The 14,850-nt window shown below is 38.1% G+C and overlaps 1 protein-coding gene across 1 annotated transcript in view; it reads right to left on the reverse strand.

The window, feature by feature from the left end:
* Window positions 1-14,850, reverse strand: part of LOC136878801 (aspartate aminotransferase, cytoplasmic) — an 85,135-nt gene that overhangs the window by 62,372 nt on the left and 7,913 nt on the right. Inside the window, exons 2-3 of the mRNA XM_067152286.2 lie at window positions 3,831-4,012; window positions 993-1,101 (exon numbers count right to left, since the gene is read on the reverse strand). Coding sequence (XP_067008387.2) covers window positions 993-1,101; window positions 3,831-4,012 — 291 coding nt within the window. The remainder of the gene's footprint in view (window positions 1-992; window positions 1,102-3,830; window positions 4,013-14,850) is intronic.

Raw genomic sequence — 14,850 nt, forward strand, 5'->3', positions numbered from 1 at the left:
TACCCCAAGCTGTAGTAAATTGTTCATCTGCCCACTATCTTCTGGCAAACTGCCCCACTGTGTCATCTAACGTACATTTGAACGTAAAAAAATCAGCGCAAATTAAATCCAACTGAGGTTGGATATGGTATTTTATACACATGAAACCCAATCCGACCATGGTCAGATATGGGCATGAATGTTTTAAATTAAGAAAAATCTAAGAAAAAATTCAAAATACTATATATATTGTCCTAAAACCCTCTTGGAAGATGAAATAATGACTGATCACCCCAAATCAGCAAAAAATACTAAAGAATACAAAATAAAAATGTCTTATATCACATAATGAATTTCTATACTATTGAGCAACATTCTAATGCAAAGGGAAAAAAGATGATATTTCAACAACATCCACCCCCTAGGTATCAGTAAATAACATAGATTTTGATAACCTGAGGTTATTTTCTTTTGGGTATTGTTGAAAATTTTATCCACCATGGGAACGAATATGCAAGGGAGGAAAATGTACTTCCTCGTCTCACCATTCTGTTAATTTTGTTGTTACACAGCTTTCACAGTCTTGTTATAATCCTTTTATCATCTGTTTGTTTCATCACTGAGTTGGGGTGTTTTATCTACTACTGTAAATAGAATCAAAGCAGCCAGTAATTGTGAGGGTATCTCTTTAATTCCCAGTGCCTCATTTCCTGGTATGTCCCTGAGTGTTCTGTCACAAGTCTCCCATGTGATCCACATCAACAGTCATTAACTCTAGTTAATTTCCTAGGTACCAAAAGTCTCACTATATTGCCCTACATTAATGGAACCCTTGCCATCAGTATACACCTCTCTTTATCAGTTTTGCAAGTTTTTCAAATGTCAGTCAGAAAAGAAATAAATTTATCAAAACTGCAGAAACAGTTCACATTTGACTGTCTGTCCAGTTCTAAACATAATTTGACCATAAACTTTCAAAATAAACATAAGAAGAAACAAGTAATTTGCCTTACCCCAGGTAGGATTGGAAATGTAGATGGTGTGAAGTTTTAGTATTTTAGTCAAGAACTCGGCTGCTATTCGCAAAGACCCTGTTCCTCCCAGACTTTGAACTCCAAATACCTGTCAAAACAAATGAAACATATTCATATTTTCTCATAGTATTTCCATTTGAAGACTCATAGAACTGTGGAAGAGGTTAACTTTTAAATGCACAGCTTTGCATATGTACAAAGGAGAATTTACTTGCTTGTTATGTCTGCATTACAATTTTTCAAGCGTGCATTTATTCCTATTTTTCAGACAAACTCGCTAGGGGTCACCAGTGTATTAAAAATGTATAATTGTTTATTTTATGATTTTTTTTTTTGCTAATTCACTGGAGTGAAGTAAGTTATAAACTTTAAACATTTAAGGATAAACAAATAAAATGTTGTTTACCTCAGAGTATTCATGAGCAAGGTTATCTTTAAGACAGAAGTGTGGAAGTAGCTACAGTAATCAAACAGTTTTGCATATATCAGTAAGTAAAACATTCAAAACTCTTAATGTTTTGACTGATCCAAACAAATAAAAATTATTAATTTTGACAAATATCTTTTAAAAATATTTTTCTGATAATAACATATTACATTTGGAATGTAAAACCATCATATTTAAAAGAAATAATAAATTGCGCCTTTAAGGGACTGTCCAAATGATAATGGAACTTTGAATACAACTCTTTAGGATGGTTGCCGGCAGCCTGGTTAGATTTGACTCCTCCTATATTAATACAACACTCTCAATATTGTTTCCTCTCATGGAAGCAGCCCTTGTAGGCAGGTTTAGAGACTGCATGCAGTTCGACCTGCGATTTCAATTTGATGTCTTCAGTCGACTGAAACTGTCATCCCTGTCATCCATCCACGGTGAATATAGTTTGTGGAATAGAGAAAAGTCTCCTGGGCTAGATCAGGTGATTAGGGTAAATACGGAAGCATAGTCATCTTTGTGTTTGTCAAAAATTCATGAACAGTTATAAATTTCATTGTGTTCCATATTGAAGTGGGATTACAGTAAATTAAGGTTTTCAAATGTCCACCTATTCAATACAATAATATTTTATTGTGAGTCAATCACATGTCATAAGGGTATTAATTTTGGCACCTAATAATAATAATAATAATAATAATAATAATAATAATAATAATAATAATAATGATAATAATAATAATAATAATAATAATAATAATCGTATAGCCTTAGCTACCATGTGCAGACATTTCAATCTGACGCCATCTGGCTGTCTGCTCATCAATTTCGACGTTCCATTTCACTCTAGTCCCACTAGATCGCAGACCGAGTAAACCAAAACTCTCTTGGGAGTCTATGGCTGAGATTTAATGAATTTTATCGGGTAAACACCAAATGTGTCAACAGAGAGATTTACATGCCGATATCGTATGACATGGTGTATCGAATGGACTTTTTTTCCGCCCTTCAAAAATCCGACTACCTCTGCCGGGTTTGAACCCGCTATCTTGGGATTCAGAGGCCGACACTATCCACTGATCCACAGATGCAGCTGTTTCGGCACCTGTAATATGCCATCAGCAGCCCTAGATGCAAATTGAACAATTCCATATACGTGCCTAAAGCAACCTAAAACAAATTTTAAAACATGTTATAAAACACATTACTAGCAACTACAATGATGCATGAAATGAGTAAAAATTATGGTACAATTGAAATGCTGCAGTATTGAAAATTGAAAATCCACAGCCTGTTTCCAGTCATTTGACCGGGTCAGGAATGGAATGAATGAAGCCCCCATCTAGCGGCAAGGATAGGAATTGTGCCGGCTGCCGAAGCCTGCCGCACTCCTCTGGGGCGATGGTACTATCACTGTTAGTCCTTCTCTGAGGTCCCCCATCACATACTGTTTCCCCATGTACCTGCTCCAAATTTTTAGAAAAAAATTCTTGATATGGATGATTGTTATAATAGTAATGTTAGACTTAGTCTTTTTTTACTCCTCTTGAAATCCCCTCTGTTCTTGTTGGGACCTTTCCATTTGGAGAAAAATTTAAAGTGGAACATTCACAGGATCTATTCCCTAGTTCTACTTGTTTTAATTCTTTTATGCTGCAGTACTTGTACACTAATGGTTCCACAATAATAAAATATACCACTGAACACAAACCTGCAGGAAATAATAAATTAGAAACACATATTTTGGTGAAATAAGCATAAATTTCATAATTGCAAAAAGGTAAATTAAAGAAATGACATGAGGGAGAGAAAAGTGTTCGCTTCCTATGCCATGGATCCACCAACCTGTCTGTAGGAATATGCTGGTATTTATTTTTATAACCTAATATCATAAATTGTGCATAATTTTCAGTATCTTTGGTATCAACAGCTTCTGTGATTAGCCAAAATTGATTAAATATGGCATCACTCCCAGAATTTTGCATAGGCAGATGCATTTACTGACAACAAAAACTCTTAAACAATATCTGTGCTGTTATGTTAGTGTCTGGTACAGTTTCTTCTACAGGCTCTATGCTATGCACCCCTGGTATACCAGTGTTATACTAATGAGTTTTGCCACTAGCCAGACCTGTGCAGACCAATAAAGCAGAGAGTGTTTTAGAAAAAATTTGGTAGCATAGCTGCACAAGGCACAGCAACAACAGACAAAGCATCATCATTCGAGCCGCTGCAGTAGCAGTGCAAGTTGAGGATCTTTCCCTTAATTCTTGTAAGCTACAGTACTTGTAAACAAATGGTTCCTCAATAATTGAATATAGCACTGAAAATGAACCTGCAGGAAGATTTCCAGCCTTGTTACTCATATTGTCACTTACTCTGTCCCCAAGGTCTTGCATTATCTTCTCTCCTAGCAGAAATTGTGTTGCTGCCTTTCGGAAGGAGTCTTCACCCAGAAACATTGAATACTCGTGATTGGTGGACTCATCATTTGCTATTTCAATTTCTATTCTTCGTACGACAGGTAGAACCCAGGGCTTCCCTTCGTCTGTCCTGTACGCTAAATGTCAGAAACAAGAAGAGAAAAACTCATTACAGCCAAGAGTACAAGCATGAAATTATTCTAAGGAGTGTTTGTAGGGACTGTTTCAGGATCAGAGTTGAAGAGTGTGCAAGTTGTTTTATGAAATGGGGTAAGAACTCTTTTGAAGTGGACCAAACAACTCACTTAAATTATGATAATAGATATACAGAATGTTTCAAAAATACAATACATGGCAGCATTGCAGGGCTGAATTCCTCAGATGTGGAGGAGACAAAATGTTTCTATAAACATGGGACTAGAAAATTTGGACTTACTGAGATATAATAGATTTGTTTTTTGTTTTTTTGCTAGGGGCTTTACGTCGCACCGACACAGATAGGACTTATGGTGACGATGGGATAGGAAAGGCCTGGGAGTTGGAAGGAAGCAGCTATAGCCTTAATTAAGGTACAGCCCCAGCATTTGCCTGGTGTGAAAATGGGAAACCAAGGAAAACCATCTTCAGGGCTGCTTACAGTGGGATTCGAACCCACGATCTCCCGGATGCAAGCTCACAAGTGATTATTTTCATTTTGACCATATTGAAAATCAATTATTAAATGTTGAACATTAATTTATTGAAACCACCAGTATTGAATAGGTGGTTTCAATAAATTAATGTGCAAGCTCACAGCCGCGCGCCTCAATAGATTTATATTTGTTATTAACTATACCATTTTGTATTAGTATTGCAGAGTTGTGGCACTGCAAATACTATTCATAATTGGTTGAGAGTTTCAGTGTCTCACACTCAGTACCATTTAATAATTTATAATTATTATAAATATTTAAATCAGACTACAGCTTTGGATCAATGTTGATTCAGAACTTCATTTTTCCAGCAGGATTTATTGCAATTTCACTTTGGAAAAAATTATAATTCAGAGTCAATGCTGACAGGCTGTTAGATATTTAACCAACATTTTCAGTGTATCACAGTCCTTGAAATTTAATAGTGTGTAAGTTCCTACAATAAGTATGGGCTTTAACTTACGTAAATATGTGCAATTTTAGACCAAGAAACTAGAAGGACTTGAAAAGCATGCAATAGTAATTTCTTATTTTAATTTGCTTTAAAGAATTTCAATTTGAATAACTTCTCATTAGCCGGGCTGAGTGGCTCAGACGGTTAAGGCACTGGCCTTCTAACTCCAACTTGGCAGGTTTGATCCTTGCTCAGTCCGGTGGTATTTGAAGGTGCTCAAATACGACAGCCCCGTGTCGGTAGATTTAGTGGCACGTAAAAGAACTCCTGTGGGACTAAATTCTGGCACCTCGGAGTCCCCGAAGACCTTAAAAAGTAGTTAGTGGGATGTAAAGCAAATAACATTATTATTTATTAACTTCTCATTATACTGTGATTTATCAAAATCAAAAAAAAAAAAATCTCTTTATTTGCAAATGAGGTGTCTACCTCGGTGGCAAATGGTACACTAAAATACATTATTGTCAAGCACTAAATATTAAATTAACAAGAGAATAAAATTTTCCTATAATACAATATTATATAATTTACGCTAACAATTTTTTCTATTAAACACACAGCTCATCCTTAATAAATTTAGATTGTTTACAAAATTCTACTTATAATATCTCCTGTACTACTTAAAATATAGTCAACTGATATACAGTATGTGGAATTACTTCAAATGATACTGTACAACTGGTATAAGATTAAAATTTACATTGCATTTATTTACTTTTTCTTTTCTTTACCCATTCTAGAACCTAAGTAGCATAATGGCCTGCTGCGTCTTAACCAGAGCCCCTTTTACCACCACTTTTCAGAGTTCCTGAAGGGCCTTCACAGCTACCGTAGCGGTCCCAGGGCCCTCGAAGTCCCCGCTGTACTTCACCCCTACAGGCAGTCCCCTACTTTGGCTGTCCAAACTCCTTAGACCAGGGGATTTACCGATATAATTATTTTCCAACTGAAGCCTCTCACGGATATCTCCCCATGCTTCTTCTCCTGTATAGACTCTATATAATCCTATAAATCTAGTTTTCTCCCTTCCCTTACTTAAAGTTTCCCACCCTAGTTCCTTTAACATTTCTGATACACTACTCTTTCTCCTGAAATCCCCTGTTACAAATCTTGCTGCTTTCCTCTGCACACTATCTATTTCTTTTATTAGGTATTCTTGGTGAGGATCCCAAACACTGTTTGCATATTCCAATAATGGACGAACCATACTTAAGTAACTTTTCTCTTTTAATTCTTTGTTGCATCCTTTACATACGTATTTAGAGAGAACTTGAGCTATATAAATGTATGTGTTGTGTTAATGCTGAATTAGATATTTATAATGTTGATCCAAATAATCCAGAACACTGAAGAAACCCTTAAAATGGGGTGAAACATGCCTGCACAGTTAATGTAGTTTTGACTGGTTGCAGTAGCAGTAATTGGAAATTAGAAGTGGGGTGGGGGGCAAAAAATATACAGGCAAAAGAAAGTACCCAGATTTGTGGGATATAGCAGTTGCGAGGTGGGTTTATGTATCAAAACTATAAAAAAAACTATTCTCTCTGAGTGAATTTCAACAGGGAGGTATAAAGATTGACAGTTTACCAAATTCAGTGGGGTAATAATATTTAAAAAAAAAAAGATTTTGATTCAGTACCTTACAATAAAACTTTCACCAAAGGAACAATATTAGACCTCTATTGCAATTAAATAGAAGTACCGTGTGACTGTACAATTAAAAATCATTTAGCATTCGACTACACACTTAGAAACCAATAGACACTAAAGAGACTGCCAGACTGACAAATATTCGTGGCAAGCGGGTGAATCATCCATCAGTGTCCATGACCTTGGCAAAAAATGTATACCCCCTGCTACCCTTCCTCACAGCACATGTAATGTGTCCACTGCTTGCTGTGGTGCAATACAAATCAGTTAGCTGCGACGAACGACATTTTGTGCGTATTTCCGCTAATCATTTTGTTAATAATTAAAGAAGGTAAAGGAAATAATTAGCTAAAAAGACAGCAGGGCTTATACAATTGCTTGTTTTAATAATTCCTAATTTCAGCCAGATAAAATGGAATAAAAATGTAATGCTCTCTTCACAAAGTGGGGCTACTGCCCCCCCCCCCCCCCCCCTCGCCACCCCTAATCGCCACTACTGACTGGTTGAATGAATATTAACGTACATTTTTTTAACATGCTATGTGTATTACTGGGGTAATGGGCCTTGAGTAGATGAAATGCTACTGAAATACTACAACAGTGGAGCTAGTTTTCATTATGTGAGAAAACAGAGAGGTAAGGTAAGAGGTTGTTCTGCCCGAAGGCAGGTCCGAAGCTCTGCAGAGGTATTCCTGAGCCGGAGTTTACTTGCGGTCGGGTGGCCAGTTCCTTTCCGCTCCTCCATTCCCTTACCCCCCAACCAACAGCGCGTGGCAACCCATCCAATTCCTGACCACGCCCAATGTTGCTTAACTTTGGAGATCTCATGGGATCTGGTGTTTCAACACGGCTACGGCCGTTGAAACAGAGAAAAGGACATAATAACAGAAGCAGGATCTGTACCCTAGTGGAACAGCTTCACTTCCTGTTGGCAGAAGCTGGTCGGCTGAACCTCGTCATAACCAATGGGTCAAGATATGCCTTTGCTCCTTTTAATAAATGTTAGGACACGAGAAATGAGCAAGGGCTGCTGACAAAGTCTGCTAAATAAGCTAGTCCAAAGAAAGGAAAATCACTCCACATTATCATGCTGGATACTGGGACAATGACCTGGAGAAATTGAAAACTCATAGATATTCTTAAACACCATCTTGTGAACTTAACTTGCCTACCGGAGACAAGGTGAAAGGGCCAGATATCTGTGATATTGTTGAACGCTTAAACTCATTTACCTTGGCATGGCCAAGAATGAAAGTGCTGCAATCATCATGAATTCTGAGCTATGCACAGACTTGCTGAAGTATACAGACATTCCAGACATTCTATCACCTCATGTCTGCTGTCATCAATGCTGACAACCACCTTTTGCATATCTTTGCTGATGATTCCTAACCAGGTTGTGCTGAAGAAGAAAAGAATCAGTTATGGAATGAGCTGTACCGCCACATCTGACCTGACCAACAGGGGGTCACGGCCTCTTTCATCAAATAGTGGCTTTGATCCTTGTCAGTGTATTGCAGTATCTTAGGCCATTCACTGTCCCATCAGGAAGAAGTCAATCAACAGAACTCCTTTTGCATCCATAAACACAGTCAGCATGATCTTGCCGGCAGACTTTAAACTTCTGCTTGGCAGGGGAATTTGGGTGCTTCCACTCCTGCCACACTCTCACGTCCGTCATGGAACTGCCGACAACATTTGTGATAACAACACGTCTACTGAGTAAATAAAAGCAACGGGGATCTCCAATCTACCGTTTAAGCTACACAAATCTTGGTTGAAATAGCATTATCACTAATCTCTTCGCCTTCTATATTCTCATCTATGGGCGAGTAGATGCATATCCCATGGCTCATGAAAAAGGCGGATTGAAAATGAAAATAAATTGTGTAACATAGAATGTAATTTATTCAATATTCAATGCATTATGGTTATATATATTTATGTTATTGATTTTACGTCCCAGCAACTACTTTTACGGTTTTCGGGGATGCCGGAATTCTGTTCGGTGGGCATTTTTTTTACGCGCCGGTAAATCCACCAACACGAGGCCAACGTCTTTGAGCATCTTCATATACCACCGGACTGAGCCAGGATGGAACTTGCTAACTTGGGCATAAGTTAATGAATATTCAATAAAACTTTGAAAAATCTAGTCTTTTTGAAACAAAACAAATAAAAACTCGAGCTGCTTCTTGGTTGTTGTCTAGATTTGTTCATCACAATATTTATGAATTCAGTATTCTCTTGCACTTTCTTCCTGTGAACACAAAGCATAGGCCTTCATAGTCCACTTCACCTACCGTCTCCCATTGTATCTCGATTCCAAGTCTTCAGTGGTGTAATGTACTGAATGTGCATTTAGAGAATCACGCCAATCCTGATGGCCTCAGCTATAGTTGAGTATAAGGATGTTGCTTGACAAATTAAGTTAGTATACTCAAGGGATTCGTTTGGAATGTCCTTAAATTTGCAGATGTTCCTATCATGTGATAGCTGCGCCCATAAAATTTGGCTTACACATCTTCGAAAACGTACAAACCCGTAAACGCAACAACATGTATTTAACTTAATATCCATCACTAACATAATCATCATTAACCATAACCTTAGAAAAATCACCTTTTAAACATTCGTCACTTCTCTAGGTCTGGTTTTACTTCATTTCAACAAAGAAATAGGTAAATAATTACAAATTGCAGAAATGACTTGCAACTAATTGAAGGAATAGGACTTTACCGGTACCTAAAAAACTTGTCATTCTGACTTCACATTTTAAATATTTCCTCGGACCACACACTCTCCGCTCCCTCCCCTTACAAGTAATTCTGCGGATAGAGCCCATTTATATCACCTTCTTTATTTCTTTCTTTTTTTCTTTACAATTTGCTTTACGTCACACCAAAACAGATAGGTCTTTAGGTCTTATGGCGACGATGGGACAGGAAAGGGCTAGGAGTGGGAAGGAAGCGGCCGTGGCCTTAATTAAGGTACAGCCCCAGCATTTGCCTGGTGTGAAAATGGGAAACCACGGAAAACCATTTTCAGGGCTGCCGACAGTGGGGTTCGAACCTACTATCTCCCGAATACTGAATACTGGCCGCACTTAAGCGACTGCAGCTATCGAGCTCGGCTTTTTATGAAGAACTCACAATATGAGTTATATTTGGAGTACTTTTCTTTTAAAAATGAATTTTATAATTACCAGTTTAAGCTGTATTTAAATGATATATATAGGATATTTTAAAAATGCTTATGTAAGACTTCTTTGAAAAGCTAGAACGTAGTAGCTAGAATTTACCCTGAGCTCTCCACACGGAAACATTTTACAACAGCAAAGCAGACCCAGTAGGGGACTGCTGATTATTGTTCTTATCTATGTACAACGATTACCGTAGATTGTCATAAATTTAATACTGTATACTGTTTAACAATAAAATCTCTTGTATGTGCTCCCTGGCTGAATAGTTGTGTAGAGGTGTTTGATTCGTAGAGCCCCGAGTTCGTATCGGCAGGTTGGGGATTTTACCTACGTTTGGTTTATTCCTTTGGCTCGCGTAGGCCTACTCGGTATTTGCATTCATCTTAATATACGCCTACATATACATACAACGCATTACACTACCAACCAGCACAGAAACACGCTGTAGTGTAGGCCTATAAATCACTCCAAATGGGGTTTGCATCAGGAAGGGCATCTGTCTGTAAAACTTGGCTTATTCAGCATCTAATCCGGACCGCAAGTATCTCGCAAAAGGTCAGTAATAATAATAAAGAAAATCCTCACCCTGTTTCCAGTCATTCGACCGGATCAGGAATGGAATGAATGAAGCCCCCATCTAGCGACGAGGATAGGAATTGTGCCGGCTGCCGAAGCCTATCACACTCCTCTGGGGCAATGATTAATGAATGACAGATGAAATGAAATGATATTGGAGAGTGTGCTGGACAAAGCGGAGGCGGGACAGGTTTTTCTCCGGGTACTCCGGTTTTGCCGTCATATTTCATTCCAACGGGATTTGAACCACAGAACCCAGCGGTGAGAGGCCTGCGCGCTGCCACCTGAGCCACGGAGGCTCTTAATAATAATAATAATAATCTATACTAATATTATAACGAGGAAAAAATTTGTATGTTTGTTTGTAACGAATAGACTCAAAAACTACTGAACCGATTTTAAAAATTACTTCACCTATAGAAAGCTACATTGCCAGTGAGTAACATGGGCTGTATTTTATTTTCAAAACAATTCGAGGTGGAGGGCACGGGACGGGAGATATAAAAATAATAGGCTAATATAGGCAAAATATCGAATTTGTCGTATAAGGACGAGACAAAGCTCAATTTAATCTTCTTTACGCAAAGAACAAAACTCGGTAAGCCCTACGGCCTCGAAAACCATGTTTTAAGGCCCTAAAACCAACCGTTACGGAGATCACTACACTACCCCTGCTCTAGGAATCGGATAAAGTAATGAACTGCCGTAATCATGGCAACATCAGCTCCAGGATTCTACAGCAGCGAAATTATCTACTGTATATCACAAAAACCTAACATGTTACAGACATGAAAATTGATATTTGGAATCCCTTTTAAAAATAAAAGAACACAAATATTCGTTTTCAGAAAATCCACTTAAAGCGGCGGGGGTGGGGGGGGGGGGGGAGAAGTGAGGAAGGAGTTGAATTATTTATATGAGGATACATATATCTCAAAAAATGAAGATGTTACAGACTTTAAAATTGGTACTTGGAGCCTCCTTTAAAAATGAACACACTCCTTTTGGAAAATCCACTTAACGGGGTGAAAAGAATAAAAAAGAGGGTGAATTTTTAAAATGAGTATCTTCTTCTTCTATCGCTTTACCCACACCTGTGGGGTTGCGGGTGCGAACTGTGTCGCACATGTGGATTTGACCCTGTTTTACGGCTGGATGCCCTTCCTGACGGCAACAAAGGGATGTAATCTATACTTCTTTACTAATATTATAAAGAGGAAAATTTTGTATATTTGTTTGTAACGGATGGACTCAAAAACTACAGAACCGATTTTAAATATTACTTCACCTATTGCCAGTGAGTAACATGGGCTGTATTTTATTTTCAAAACAATTCGAGGGAAGTGACGGGGGAGGTATAAAAATATTAAAATAGTAGGTAGTAGGCTAATATAGGCGAAATCGAATTTGTTGAACAAGGACGAGACAAAGCTCATTTTAAGCCCCTTGACGCAAAGAACAAAACTCGGTAAACCCTTCGGACCCGAAAACCATGGTTTAAGGCCCTAAAACCAACCGTTGTGGAGATATTGGAACCACACTACCCCTGCTCTAGGAATCGGATAAAGAAACGATCGGCCGTAACCATGGCAACGTCAGCTCCAGGATTCTACAGCAGCTAGATTATACATGTACGTTTGGGCATAGCTACCAACCAAAATTGATACACATATGACTTGCTATCTGGAAAAAATAAACTGTTGTGTAAGACGCTCATAGCACTTCTTTGGGCGGGGATGGAAAGGGAGTGAAGTATAGAAATAATACCCCCGGAGATCTCCGTAGTACAGCGACCAGCGGTTGCTGACGGGCCTCCTTTTAGACGTACTAGCTTAGGTTTCAGCATTTTGCGGAGTCTGTTACCCTGATCCTTGCTGTTACCTATAGTTTAAACTATTTCCTATCAAATCATGGAGTAGTAGGATCACTGATGTTATTAGTGCCGATATTTTGGTCCACTTATACGATCATTGTAACCATGAAAACAACCTATATACTGTACACAATTGTAAAAAATTTTCAGCATTTATACAGAGATTCATTATATGATGTGCGACATGAGTGACAAGCCCTGAGATTTATAATTCTCGATAATTATAGTAGTTTCTTTTATGCATTGCGTATTTCCTTGATCATTTGTAATAGTTACGAAATGTCGGATCAAACAAATACATTCAATAATATTTATATTTGTGGTACTATCTAGCGGAAGTATACTTATACACTAAACCTGCAGCTTTGTGAAGGGAGCAGGTATACCTAGGTGGAATGAAGGAAAAGCATGGTAGCAAAAGATCTTAGAGGTCGACGCTAATTAGGAACTAATATTTATAGGCCCCATGAAGAAAAGAAGAAGAAGAAGAAGAAGAAGAAGAAGAAGAAGAAGAAGAAGAAGAAGAAGAAGAAGATTACACTATAATTCCAAACATGACAAATAATTTCTACGTACTTAAGTAAATACACCAGTGATATAAATGTCTAATGAAGTCACACACAGAGAGTGTGAGTAACTAAAACCAGTTTCTGATGACCCGTACGAAGAACGGGTACTTCTGCTAATAATAATAATAATAATAATAATAATAATAATAATAATAATAATAATAATATACATTTCCTGAAAGTCACATATCCATTTTGATAATAAAGCCAAAATTTGTTTTTATTGGTTATACTTTTATGCTTCGTTTCGTCATGGACCCATGCATATTTTCTACTTTTTAGGTCATAAAAATCTGCCCATACTGATCACTGTAGGGTCTGCTCACTGAAAGCGCCAAGATATTGGTATACGAAAGGTCTTTGCCATGTACGTATGCGATACCGTAATTTTGACGACAGGAATAGAATGCTCCTTCTCAGTCGCATCCATATCCCAGCGTGTGTGACTTAGCCTGGCATTGCCGCTCTTTTCTGTACTCTTCTGATTTACTCACAAATAGGTTCCCGAAACGCTATGAACATTTTCAGCTTGAAGAATAACTATTTCCTGTCTGAAGACTATACCAAGTGACACCATGTGCTCTGGAATGGTTGTCAAATTTGGATATTTCCATTTGATTATTTGTAAACCTTTGTGTACTTGTACAACCATACTATATATATATACCCTCTTTCGAATATTATGAGTATGGCCTAGATAATAACCTACTTCTTTAGCCGACTGAGTGGCTCAGACGGTTGAGCATTGGCCTTCTGAGACCAAGTTGGCAGGATCGATCCAGGCTCAGTCCGGCGGTATCTTAAGGTGTTCAATTACGTCAGCCTCCTATCAGTAGATTTATTGGCACGTAAAATAACTCCTGTGGGACAAAATTTCGGCACATCTGCATCTCTCAAAACCCTAAAAATAGTTAGTGGGACGTGAAACTATTCTTCTTCTTCTTATTATTATTATTATAATACTTCTCTCTCTTACGTACTATTTTTCTTCTTTATAGACTCGTTTAACCTTTTCAGCGTTTAGTCTACAAGCCTTTGTGAATTAACTAACCGCTTCCACAATGGTGCTGTATTGGTAACTAGGTGTGTGGCCTCGTTTCATTCCACACCTCTTATAATTCAATCCAATGGCGGCTCGGGAAATTTCGTATAGGAGGGGCACGTTACGGTTTAAATGCAGACATGGATAATATACTGTAAGTCTAAAATGTTCACACATAATTACACATGTAAGAATAAACAATAAAAGACAATTTGCCAAAACACACCTAGGCTTACCTCATCATTAATTCCTATGTGAGATGTACCCTTCTTTCTGTAGCTGTAGAAAATCTCTCGATCATAGCCTGCGCATTTCTACCTCTCAGTTGTAATTGCACTTCTCAGGAATATTGTAATTGCACTTCTCAGGAATATCTTTATTCTATCTAACGTCCTTGGTATGGTTATAGTATTATTTTCAACAATAGCTCAAGTCAGTGAACTGTGTAGCTTTCTTTTATTCTCCACAGCTACCTGCTACCTTCTCGGTCACTGTTTGCTTGTGCCCGAAGCTCTCTCATTACAACATGCCTCTTCCCCAAGAAACATAGGCAGCGGCAACGGTTGGAGACCATTTACTTTAAACGGCTGCTGTACGGTCACATAGGGCTTGTAACCGGGAGCTGCTATATACGATTTTACGCTCTATCCTGAAGCCAGATTTCACAGTTTAAAAATAATAGTCACCTTCGTTATGAGCTTAAAACCGTTATCTTCCTGAATATAATGTACTGAGAAGTAAGCATTTTATTTTTTAAGCACTTTGGGCTTTTTCAATCGTGACATTACCAGCGTTTCGCCCTATTGTCGCAGTGGGCTCAGTTGGATTGCTACACCTTTCCTCTAGTGCAGGCATCGTCAATCGAGAGCGAAATGCCTTCGGAGCCAGTTTGCTCCCCGCGCTCGCGGAAAGAGCAG

Source organism: Anabrus simplex, chromosome 8 (assembly GCF_040414725.1).
Source record: "Anabrus simplex isolate iqAnaSimp1 chromosome 8, ASM4041472v1, whole genome shotgun sequence".
In the NCBI taxonomy this organism is placed as follows: Eukaryota; Metazoa; Arthropoda; class Insecta; order Orthoptera; family Tettigoniidae; genus Anabrus; species Anabrus simplex.